Raw genomic sequence first — 12,719 nt, 5'->3', positions numbered from 1 at the left:
CCCCATGAATTTGTTGGTTTTTAAATTTCCTTCAATATTTTAGTGAGGTTTTAATCAATGATAATTGAAAAAGACTGTCTTTCCATGTCCTGACTTGAAACTTGGCTCAAGTAGAGAAGCAACTCCATGGGGTGGGGGTGGGGGGTGGCTTCTGGCTGCTTCCCCCACGGGCAGGTGTGAAAATGTGAACTGATTGGAAAGAGGGAGAGGGAAAATATGGTCCCTGGACCCGGGGGAGTTTACCCTTTTGTGAAGACAGAAGGCCAGGCTTTGGCAATGAGGGCATGTTCAAGGCTCTGATTCCTGCTCGGACCCCCGGCGTTGAGCTCCATTTTTAGGTAAATTCAGCCATGGCAGGTGCCTCGGGAGCAGATGGCACAGCCAAGCCTCCAACAGTGGGAACAGCAGGGCTGGGCCTGGGGGGAACTGGGGGCTGGTCTCAGCCACATGGAGTCTGAGGTGGAAGCAGGACAGCCAGCTAGAGCCACAGAGTGCATGAGGGCATCCAACAGTGACAGAAGGACCAGCCCAGGACAAAGGTGTTCTGAGCTCAGAGAGCTGTCAATGCCCATGGGCTGGTGTGAAGAGCCACCGGGACCCCCAGGGGACGTCCGGGGAAGGTGACAGGGCAGGCTGGGCTGAGGGGATGGCTCAGCGGGAACCAAGGCAGCCACAAGGCCTGCAAGCTGTCTAGGGGGCCATATAGGCACGGCCAGACCCCAAGGCACTGCACACACAGAGGGGGTCCCCAGGCCTGCTTTCCCCATGTGGGCGGCCCTCAGCTCCCAGGGCAGTGTGTTTGGAAGCCTGGAAGCTTCCCCGGGCTCATCCTCTACTCCTGCTCCACCTGCGGGGCTGGGGCTGCCCCATGCTGTCTAATAAACTCGCGCTTTCTTTACTCCCCACTCAAACCCAGCAGCCTCAACGCACTGGGGTGTGACCCAGGTTCTCAGCTGCTCCGTTAGAATCCATGGGGGGCCTCACCCCGGAACAATGCCATCAGACGCAAGCCAGCTGCTGGACTGGGGCAAGGGGTCGGGCTGGCAGCTGGGAACACACTGCAGTGTTTGCCGCGCACTGACGAGCCCGCACACAGGCCACCACCAAGACCGCCCTGAAGAAAGGGAAGGACAAGCCGCTGGCGCAGACGGGACAGAGAAGGCAGTGTGGTTGCACTGAGCACACACACAGCTCCCCGTCTGCGCGGAATGCAGCTGAAAGCCTCCAACAGCGAGCATGAACGCAGCCACTCACAGGCCCAACACCTCGGGAAATGGCTCCTGGGTGTTCACCCAAGCCAAGCCCCACCTGTGTGCCCCAGAAAACAAGTTCCAGAGTCCCCCGGGCCTGCTGGTGGCAGCAGCCATGACCCTGAAGCCGCAAGCTGGTGGCATTTCCCTATAGCGTCTTTTTTTTTTTTTTTTAAAGATTTTATTTATTTATTTGACAGAGAGAGACAGTGAGAACAGGACCACCAGCTGGGGGAGTGGAAGAGGGAAAGCAGGCTTCCCGCCGAGCAGGGAACCTGACTTGGGGCTCCATCCCAGGACCCTGGGATCATGACCTGAGCCAAAGGCAGAACACCTAACGATGGAGCCACCCAGGCGGCCCCAGAGTGTCTTATACAGCAGTGAACACGATTCACTCCAGCTAGACAAAGAAATGTGCGTGTCTTCACACCACAATGTGGGGTGAAAGCTTGGCCACGCCCCAGCACCCAGATATTTGATCAAATACCAATCCAGATGTCAGGGTGAAAGTTTGGTTTAGGTGAGGTCAACATTTACATCAGCAGACTCTGGTTAAAGCGGAACACCCTCCATTACGTGGGTGGGCCTCATCCAATCAGTTGAAGGCCTTAAGAGAAAAAGTTTGAGGCTCCCCCCAGGGGGAGAAGGGGTAACTCTGCCTCCAGACGGAACATCAGCTCCTTGCTGGGTCTCCAGCTGCTGCCAGTGCCCACAACAGTATGAGCAATTCCTTAAAATAAATTTCTCTCTCGCTTTCTCACGCTCTCTCTATATATACATGCACAGGCACACTTCATTGAATTTCACTTTGCTTTATTGTATTTCATGGATTTTGCTTTTTTTTTTTTTTTTTTTTTTTACAAATTTTAGATTTCTGGCAGACCTGGTTGAGCACGTCTATGGGCACCATTTTTTCCAGCAGCATTTGCTCATTTAATGTCTGCAGCCCATTTTGGTGATTCTCGTAAGATTTTAAGCTTTTTCATTACTATTTTACCCATTATGGTGATCTCTGGTCAGTGATGATGATTCACGGACAGCTAACATGATAATATAGTTTACTTCAGCAAAAAAGGATGTTTTAATTAAGGCTTGTAGGTTCTTTCTAAAGGTCATGCTACTGCACATAGAACCCACAGGGTAAATCTAATTTTCCATTTTTTTTTTAAAGATTTTATTTATTTATTTGACAGACAGAGATCACAAGTAGGCAGAGAGAGAGAGGAGGAAGCAGACTCCCCACTGAACAGAGAGCCCGATGCGGGGATCGATCCCAGGACCCTGGGATCATGACCCGAGCCGAAGGCAGAGGCTTTAACCCACTGAGCCACCCAGGCGCCCCAGATCTAATATTCATATGCACTGGGAAACCAAAAAAATTCATCTGACCCGCTTTATTGTGATTTTTTTTTAAGATTTTATTTATCTATTTGACAGACAGAGATCACAAGTAGACAGAGAGGCAGGCAGAGGGGGGGAGGAGCAGGGTCCCTGCTGAGCAGCGGGGCTCGATCCCAGGACCCTGAGATCACGACTGGAGCCAGAGGCAGAGGCTTAACCCACTGAGCCACCCAGGTGCCCCTATCAAGTATTCTTAACATTAGTTCATATACCAGGTTCTCTTTTTATCATTTGTTTGTTCTTAATACTATTGTGATAAAACCCGGGATGCTGGGGAGCTCAGTGGGTTCAGTGTCTGCATTCGGCTCAGGTCATTATCTCAGGGTCCTGGGATCGAGTCCCGCATCCGGCTCCCTGCTTGGCAGGGAGTCTGCTTCTCCTTCTCCTTCTGCTGCTCCCCCTGCTTGCACACTCCCTCTCAAATGAGTAAATAAAATCTTTTTTTTTTTTTTAAAGATTTTATTTATTTATTTGACAGAAAGATCACAAGCAGGCAGAGAGGCAGGCAGAGAGAGAGGAGGAAGCAGGCTCTCCGCTGAGCAGAGAGTCCGATGCGGGGCTCGATCCCAGGACTCTGAGATCATGACCTGAGCCGAAGGCAGCGGCTTAACCCACTGAGCCACCCAGGCGCCCCGAGTAAATAAAATCTTAAAAAAAAAACAAAAACACATTGCCAACTGAATTATTCAGCTATACCTGCAGAGCTCTAGGAGAGAAGCCAGGTGAGTGAGAATTCCTGCACAGGCCCCGCCCACTGTCCCACAGCTGACACTGTCCCCTGATGCTCTGTCACTCTGCACACGTGTACGTCTTTCTATAAACAGCAGCCCCAAAGCCCTTTGCACTTTCCAATGTTTCCGTGTGGCTACAGCCATTGTTCACAGTCACAGCCAGAAAATTCACACAGTATCGTTACATGATGGACATTCTTGGCGGGAATGCTCAGGGGAACCACGGCGGGAAGCCCTGGGGACACAGCGGGGCAACGGGTGTGTCCCGCGTGGACCTGCACTGGGACTAGGCACACACCTGCCTCACTCAGCAAGCTCTACCCGCCAGGCTCAACATCTCCTGGGGATCTTTTTGTCCATTGTTACTCTGCTGGCCGCTAAATGTTTCTCAAATTTCATCTTCTCTTCCTTATTGCCGGCCTTTTCCCGGTACGGGCAGGCTTTCTTTCTCTCATTCGCCTCAGGAGGTGCACAGGGGATTCTGATCTTAGTCACCGGCTACATTCTGTGGCTGTCGTTCTCTGATGCTTACGTGGTCCCAGACCTACGCAGCCCCAGGGACCTTTTGGGGCGTCCCCCTCGCATTCTGAGCACTTGCTGCCACCAGCTCTCCAGGCTCAGCCTGCGCTCACTCCGCCCCGTCTTGGAGTCAGGCCTTTCTTGGAGCAGCTCTGGTTCCTCCCAGCAGAGAACAGAACTTAGAGACCACGATGTGGTGCTCAGTGTGCCCGCTGCAACTGGGGTGTTGCTGCTTTGAGGAAATGCGCAGACACGCGCCCACATCTGTGTGTCCGCGGGCATATGCTTCTGCATCTGCCCACGTCTCTGTGCAAGTACACGCGCCTGTTCGTGGAGTGAAACCGTCAGCTCGAACGGGCACCTCAGACTGTAACCCCAGGTCACAGGGTCGGTCTCGATCTCCACCCCTGGGTCCCTCAACCATGTGGCCTTGCTCTGTGCGCAGCGGAGGCCTGGGCGTCACCAGCCTAAGGGAGGCTGGCTGAGCGAGGGCACTCGGACTCACCGGGCAGGGGACCACGGCTGACCCAGACGGCCTTCTGGAAGGGGCAAGAGAGGCAGAAGCAAACTTCCCAGGAAGCTCTGGGGTGAGGGCAAAACCCTAAGATATTCTGGATGGAACAAGCAGCCAGAAAAGACGGCTGCTGTCCGGCTCTGTGGAGACCTCAGGTCAGGCAGGGTCACTGGGAAAGGTCAAACATGTCCCCGAGCAGCTGGGAGGGGGCTCCTCACGCCCTGCTGTCCCCTAGGAGAGGCTGCCCTCCGTTTGAGGCACGAGTGACCCTAGTCATGGCCTCCCCAGACCTGCTTATGCATAACCAGCGACTACAACTTCTGACTGTTCTATTTCTAGGAATCCTGTTCCCTTTTTAAAATTTTATTTTTAATTTAATTTTTTTTTTAAAGATTTTATTTATTTATTTGTCAGAGAGAGAGAGGGAGAGAGAGCGAGCACAGGCAGACAGAATGGCAGGGAGAGGCAGAGGGAGAAGCAGGCTCCCTGATGATCAAGGAGCCCGATGTGGGACTCGATCCCAGGACGCCGGGATCATGACCTGAGCCGAAGACAGCTGCTTAACCAACTGAGCCACCCAGGCGTCGCTTTAATTTAATTTTTTAAGTACACTCTACACCCACCGTGGAGCCCACTGCAGGGCTTGAACTCACAACCCTGAGATCAAGACCTGATGTGAAATCAGAGTCAGACACTTAACCCACTGAGCCACCCAGGCACCCCAATTTTATTTTTTTTTTAAGTAGACTCCAGGGCCAACATGGGGCTTGAACTTACAACTCGTAAGGCCAAGAGTCACATGCTCTACCAACCAAGATAGCCAGGCACCCTGGGATTCTGTTTCTTTCAAGGTTGTTCTGTTGTGGGTTTCGTCCCTCTCGTCTGACAAACATACTTCCTCCAAAGACAAAAAGTACTTCTGGGTTTGATGCGCATGTGCTCTCAACACCGCGTCTTCAAAGAACAGGCAGCCTGAGAGAGACATCTACACACCCAGGACAAACATCGGCAAGGAGGGGAAAAGCCGCTCTGGAGCTCATGGGCTGCCCAGGGAGCACGCTGAGGGTGGGGAAGCTGGAGGGAAGCCGCTCACCGTCACCAAGTGCTGGGCAGTGGAGGCTGGGGTCTTTCCAAGAGGGACTACACCTCTCCTGGGGTTCCCAAGGCCCCCCGCAGTGCTGGTGAGCACAGGCTACACGGGGCTGACAAGTGAAGCTGTCTGCCAGCCTCTGGGAATGCCCAAGAGCTTGTTAAGGCCAAGAGCAGCTTCGAACCCTGGAGAGCTATAGGGCATTGACTGAGAAGCCCCAAGGCTAGAAACTGTGCCTGGAACTCCACACCGGAATTTATTTTCTACCTCACAGGAGACAAAAATGCCCAGAACGACAGCAGGTGTGGGCCTTCTGCCAGCCCGGATGAGGCGATCTCTCCAGCGTGTGCATGAGCAAACCAAGATGTCGCTGGAGGTATTGATGCACGCCAGCTGGGAATCGTGACCAGAGCGTCACGCTGAGACAGATCCGCAAACGGGGTGCAGCCGGGGGTCTCCGTGCCAGTGCCTGCGACGAGGGCGCCCCCGGACACCATGGCATCCTGTCTGCCGCTCATTCTCAGATAGTTCTGGGGGAAGAAAAAGGAGATGGAGAACAAACGTGCTCTTTGGGGGATGTGGGTCAAGAGTGCTACTCTTGAACCGCTCGGTTTCCATTTTAAGCTTAATAGGAACAATAACAGGGGTGTGGAGCAAGAACTGGGAGAAGGGCTGGTCATCTGAGGCCACTGACCCCAGTCCCTCGTGTGTCTCCTCAGCCCTGGCAAGGCCCACCACCGTCTGCATCTCCCGCCCAGCACCAGCTGCTCACGGCAGCTGCAGGAAGCAGAAAGCTTTGGCCCCAGCCTCGGCCAGACCAGCTGCTCAGGGGGATTCTAGTCGTGCCCAAGCCTCCTCCTCGGCAGAAGGCCTCACTCAGGCCCTGGTGCCAACTCGGCCTTTGGCAGAAAGCCCCATCTTCTCGCCTCCGCACCAGGAGCTCCTGTCTCTTGTCTACGCTCCCCGCTCACCTGCCAGGGCCGAGCCCTTCCCTCGGAGCCCATCTCCTGGCCACTGCAGGCCCTCACTGAATGACCACCCCGCTCTGTGCTCCCCAGCTTCAGAGCCGGCTCAGGCCTGTGGGAGGCAGCTGGACGCCTGTTTGCTTGGTGCGTCCTTCCCCACCCACATTCACACTGTATCACCGCCACATCTGGCTTCCGTACTCCCAAATGGCGGCGTAAGAAAGAGAACTTAGAATTGCGACGCGATCGGGGATCTCCACTCCACCTCTCGGAGCTGTGTGACTTTTGCCCATCCCCGGGACCTGTGGGCAGTGGATGTGCAGGCTCAGTATGAACTGTACCACCGACTCCTCAGTCTTTGTCCTCCCATCTTGTCTGCCTCCCTGATCCCTCGACACTGTCTCCTGGGAGCTAAGGTCAGATCCATCCCATGTGTGGTTCCCAACCCTGCTGCGCATCTCCTCCACTGAGTTTGTCTGCGTCCCACAGACCCTGTCTCTTCTTGGCAGCCAGCCAGCTCTTTAAATTTAACATGCCACCTGACACTCGCAACCGCGCATCTGTGCTGGATTTGCCATAAGGCAGTCACAGCAGGTGTTTAAGGCCATTGAGAAGAAATAAACTTCTGGACAAGGAATGTGATACCACAAAAATGCACCAAAGCTCATCCTGCTGTGCTCCATTCTCTGTGAGTTGCATGGGGGAGGCGCACCTCAGGGATGGGACCCGGAGGTCTCTGCTCAGTGCTCCCCATCATCTCCAGGGCTAGTCCTCCCCAGCAGCCTTGGGCGTTCTAACATCAACGCGGACTCCTCTTGCCTCCCCCCACATCGGGTTTTTAAATCTTGAAGCTTCTCTTGTCCCAAAGGCCCCACGTGCTCCCTCCCTCGGCACCAGCCACATCCAGTCCCTGCTCCCTTGGGACTACAACAAAGCTGTCGCCGCTAACGGACCCCGCCATGCTGTCCCGTGCCCGCGGTCACCTCCTCCAACCACAGAGCAGACACGTGTCACTTGGCCGCTCACACAGCTCTGCCCCCACCCCCTGCCTAGAGGTCAAGGCCCTCCCGCGGCGGTGTTCCCCGCCCCCTCCACGCAGACCCTGGGCTCCAGCCAAACCAGATTTCCTGCCGTCTGGGAACAGGTGCTCCGTCCGCCCGAGATCACCACCCCCACCCCCACCGGCCGGGATCCGCCCCCGTCCACCAAACGGCAGGGGACAGCTGGCCGTCTGACGGACACGGCTCAGATTCTCTGCTCCACAAGGTGTACCCAAATGTCACCAACGAGAAAACCCGAGGCATGACGTCATCACAAGTTTAAACACGAACTGTAAAGGGTCTGAGAAACACGTGATCACCACACACACGCCAAGGGGCGAGACCCCGGCTCCGAACCCAAGCCCGAGATGCGACCCGCCGGGCAGAGCCGGGCTGCCACGCGAGAGCAAAGAGGCGGCGGGTCGTTCCGAGCTGCGCCCGGCCGCGGGGGCACCCTTCGCGGAAGCCAAACGGGCTGCGGCGCCTGGAGGGTCCCACGTCCTCCCGGCCCCGACGCTTTTCCGCCCGACCCGCCCGCGCCCACACGGCGGCGGACGGAAGATGCGCCCCCACCCCTCCTCCCCTCCCGCCCTCAGCGATGGCGTCACCGCGTCCACGTGACGCGCAGCGCCCGCCGCTCCCGGGCCGTTGCCCAGCAACGCTACCGGGTCAGCTTTGTTCTGAGGGCGGACGACCCCGGCCTCCTCCCTCCATTAATGACTCTCCCTCTAGAGGTCGCCACAGTTGTAACCGCTGTTCCTACAAGGAGCGCAGTTATCTCGACGGGGTCTAGCACCCGGGAGACACGCGACCGCAAACCGGACGCACACCGTCTTCGCCCCTGGCCCTCCCGAGCCCTCCCGAGCCCTCCCCATTCTTGGACGTTCTCCCCCTCCCGGGACTCTCTCCGCTTCCCAGGGCGCCGCGCGCCGTGACGTCACTGTCCTGCGCCCCACCGCCGCCGCGGTGCGCGGCGCTTCCGGCCGCGAGGGCGTGTCGGCGGGGTGGGTGTCGTCAGGGGCACGCGCCGGAAGCTGGCGCCGACCGGACGGAAGTGGCGGGGCGGAGCGCGGGGCGATGGGGGGCGGCGGCGGCGGCGGCCGGCGATGAGCGGCGGGAGCGCGTGAGCGGCCGGCGGGCGAGGCTGGGGGCCCCGGAGAGCGAGCCACAGGGCGGAGGGCGGGCGCGAGCGCGGCGGGCGGCGGCGGCGGCCGAAGCGCGGCGGCGGCGGCGGCGGCGGCCGAGAAGATGGCGGACGGCGACAGTGGCAGCGAACGCGGCGGCGGCAGCGGGCCCGGCGGCTTCCAACCCGCGGCGCGCGGCGGCGAGCAGGAGACGCAGGAGCTGGCCTCGAAGCGGCTGGACATCCAGAACAAGCGCTTCTACCTGGACGTGAAGCAGAACGCCAAGGGCCGCTTCCTGAAGATCGCCGAGGTGGGCGCGGGGGGCTCCAAGAGCCGCCTGACGCTGTCCATGGCGGTGGCCGCCGAGTTCCGCGACTACCTGGGCGACTTCATCGAGCACTACGCGCAGCTGGGCCCCAGCAGCCCGGAGCAGGTGGCGGCGGCGGCGGCGGGCGCCGAGGAGGGTGGCGGGCCGCGGCGCGCGCTCAAGAGCGAGTTCCTGGTGCGCGAGAACCGCAAGTACTACCTGGACCTCAAGGAGAACCAGCGCGGCCGCTTCCTGCGCATCCGCCAGACGGTCAACCGCGGCGGCGGCGGCCCCGGCCCCGGCGGCCTGCAGAGCGGCCAGACCATCGCGCTGCCCGCGCAGGGCCTCATCGAGTTCCGGGACGCGCTGGCGAAGCTCATCGACGACTACGGCGGCGACGACGACGAGCTGGCGGGCGGCCCGGGCGGCGGCGCGGGCGGCGCGGGCGGCGGCCTGTACGGCGAGCTCCCGGAAGGCACGTCCATCACCGTGGACTCCAAGCGCTTCTTCTTCGACGTGGGCTGCAACAAGTACGGCGTGTTTCTGCGCGTGAGCGAGGTGAAGCCGTCCTACCGCAACGCCATCACCGTCCCCTTCAAGGCCTGGGGCAAGTTCGGGGGCGCCTTTTGCCGGTACGCGGACGAGATGAAGGAGATCCAGGAGCGGCAGAGGGATAAGCTGTACGAGAGGCGCGGCGGCGACGAGTCGGAGGGCGAGGAGGTGGACGAGGACTGAGGCCGCCGCTTCCCCGATGGGCCCCCCCCCGCCCCGTCCCCCCACCGTCCCCTTGGCCGGAGAGCCCCTTTCCTGCTCTTCCCCAGGGGGCTAGTGGAAGCTGGGCAAGGGGGCCCCGTCGGAAGCTCACAAAGTTCAAAAACAGAACAATTCATTGCGAGAAATAACCACAAGAGAACCGTCGCGGACAATTCGAGGAAAGCAGCAAAGTTCCGAGGAACTAACACCGACCAGCCTGCAGGGCGGAGGCAGACGGCCTGAGCGAAGGCTTCTCGGTTTCCGTCTTTTCCAGCCGGGGCTCGTGACCCGGTCAGGGCAGCCGTGCAGGGGCGCAGATCCCCTCGTGCCCCGGGCCAGAGAACGCTCGGGTTCCCCAGCCCCATCCGTGACAGCTGCATTTGTGTTCTACCCGGGGGTCCTGGCCTGACAAGCTCTCCTGACCTCAGTGCTGTGGGGTGGGTCTCCACCTCCATTGAGATCAGCATATCTAGGTCTTCGTGGAATTCTTGAGAAGAGAGAGGCCTTGGTCTCTGCCCCGTTCTGAGGGTGCAGGTTTCGTGAAAAGGAGTGCGACTTCCAATAATCATGGACAGGGCAGAATGAGAATTCAGGAAGCCACCAGGGAATACAGAAAGAAATTGGGTCCATTTTGTCAAAAATGGTTTTGCGTGGAACCTGGACCAGTGTCCTTGTCTCTTTGTGGCTTTGTTTTCCTGGATGCCAAGGGATTCAGATGTCAGTTCTTCAACTAGAATCTGTTACTAAAGGATTTTAGAAGTTGGCCAAGGTTTTTTTCAGAGATAAGGGTCGTTTTACATTGGGGGTTGCTGAGGTGGGCACGGGAAGAAATGTGACATCAAGCACAAGGACTGTCATGAGTGGCTTAGTTGCTGCTCACTGAAGTCCTTCCCCTGGTTTCCAGGCACGGAGGTCCTCACCACGAGATGGCTTAGGGGTGAGTGAGAGCCAGATCCCTGTGGCTCTTTAACCTGAGCCACTGAATTACGGCTAATTCAGCTGTTTGGGCCACTGGTTGACTGGATTTTCAACCATAAAACTTGAAGATACCTACAGAAGGAACAGTGTGGCTGCAAGCCTCAGCTTTAATGGAATATACGTCCTCACAGAAAAGTTGGAAATAACCAAAACTGAAGTCTTCACCTACCTTCAGTTCCGTCTGTGGATTTGTTGAAATACTAAAGATCCTCAGGTCCAGAATTCCAGCATCATTTTTTTCTTTTTAAAGTAAATTTTTAAGAACTCGATCCATTGTTTCAGTACCTCCCGGTCAAAGTTGGCAAATGATGGGTGAGTGATTGGAGCAGTGCGCCCTTTAGAAGCTGAAATCCATCGGGGTGGAGATGAAGGGAACGGGCAATGCTGACCGTGTCCCGGAAGCATTTTTCTACCATCTTGAAATTTCAACAGACTGGCCTTCGCCAGTTTATCCAGCTGTTTCTCAAGAATAAAAGTTGGGGTTTTCAAGGATCGCCTCTTCTATATATTTTTTTCTTTTTTTATAAAGAGGGAAGCAGGCTCCCTGCTCAGCAAAGAGCCCGATGCGGGACTCGATCCCAGGACCCCGAGATCATGACCCGAGCCGAAGGCAGCAGCTCAACCCACTGAGCCACCCAGGCGCCCCGCCTCTTCTCTATTCTAAAATGGATTTTCAGTAGAAATGATTTTTACTAATCAAGTACATCCCTCCCCATCACCAAGGTATTCCTAGAAGTGGCACAGACCTAGGCGACTTGGAATTGAACGGGAGCTAACGTTCTTTCCCAAGTTTGTAGCTGTTCTTTGGGTAACACCTTCTCAAGCAGGAGGCAAGTAACCCCACCTCCCCAATCTTAGTATTTTTCTTTTTGAACTGCATGCCTGCCCTTTATCTGAGCTGCCATTTAATTTATTGCATATCCTTTATTATCTGCGTTTGGTATTATTCAGTCTATACAATCTTTTTGTATTTATTGGGAAATAAGTAACCCACAGGAAGGTCGTCTTCACGCATCATGGCCGAGAGGGAGGGAAAGAACTGTACATAAAATTAGGCTTTTTTAAAAAATTAGACTATGATTCAGAATACTGTTGATCTTAGGTTTTTTTAAAAAAGAAAAAAAAAGTGGAAGAGCCACAAACTTTGGTGCCCTTTTCAGACTATTTCTCTACTCTCATCCTCCACAGTAGACTTTTTAAACGGATTTTTTTTAAAGCTTTTCCTTTTTTTAAAAAAACTTTCTCCGTCGCAAAGAATGTTTCCTAAATTGTATGGGAGCAATAGTATTTTTGATGTTTTAAGGACATCCGTATATACTCGTACTGTATTTTGTACCACAAGGCAGCTGTTTTCAATAATGTCCTGCTGTATTGACCTGTGTGTTTTGAGTGTTGATTTCTTTGCTGCGGAGAACAGATCCCTAAGCCGTTTTAGGAAGGGCGCGCCGCGAAGCCGGCGTTCGATCCGGAGAAGCTGTTGCGGTTTCCAGCCGGGAGGCAGCAGGGAGAAACCAGGTCACAGCCCTCCGCTCGCTGCTGTGACTGGGTCATTCTCACACCGTGTACAGTTCCCGTTCAGACCGACTTATTTTGCTTCGGTGGTGGCTCTGTTGCGCAGTGGCAGCGAGCCCGGTCGATTTTGCTAAGGTGCAGTACCTCCCCTTTGCAAGGGGCTGGCGCATTTTTCCTTTTCTTTTTGTTTGGCTGAATTGCAGTAACTGGCCTTGCCCTTCTAGTCCGTAGAAGTGACAGGGTCTTCACAGTCCTTCACCAGTGGCTCCTAAGCTATAATTAGCTGAATAGAAAGAATGTGGAAGTGGTCTGAGGCGTATAGAGCATATGCCAAGAACACTACCATATATGGCATCAGCTTTGGTTACCAGAGAAATTTTCTTAGTCATTAGACCATGTAACAGTAATATATCATATGTAAATCTTTAGATACCAATTTGAGAATCCTCCAAAAAAGGGAGCAAAGAATGCATAAGCTATGTGTTGGAAAAAGTAATTTATATTAAAATTTTGACCTGCCTATGTAAGATTAAGT

The 12,719-nt window shown here is 55.6% G+C and overlaps 1 protein-coding gene across 1 annotated transcript; it reads left to right on the top strand.

Annotated features, from left to right (window-relative positions):
• Positions 1 to 8,616: 8,616 nt before the first annotated feature.
• PURB (purine rich element binding protein B) lies at positions 8,617 to 11,164 on the top strand. Its single transcript, XM_047694739.1, has one exon. It carries the CDS (start codon positions 8,759 to 8,761, stop codon positions 9,674 to 9,676), a length of 918 nt encoding a protein of 305 aa, XP_047550695.1. The 5' UTR covers positions 8,617 to 8,758; the 3' UTR covers positions 9,677 to 11,164.
• The last annotated feature ends 1,555 nt before the right edge of the window (positions 11,165 to 12,719 follow it).

This window comes from Lutra lutra, chromosome 11 (genome assembly GCF_902655055.1).
Source record: "Lutra lutra chromosome 11, mLutLut1.2, whole genome shotgun sequence".
In the NCBI taxonomy this organism is placed as follows: domain Eukaryota; kingdom Metazoa; phylum Chordata; class Mammalia; order Carnivora; family Mustelidae; genus Lutra; species Lutra lutra.
This window is presented reverse-complemented; position numbering and strand designations above follow the sequence as displayed.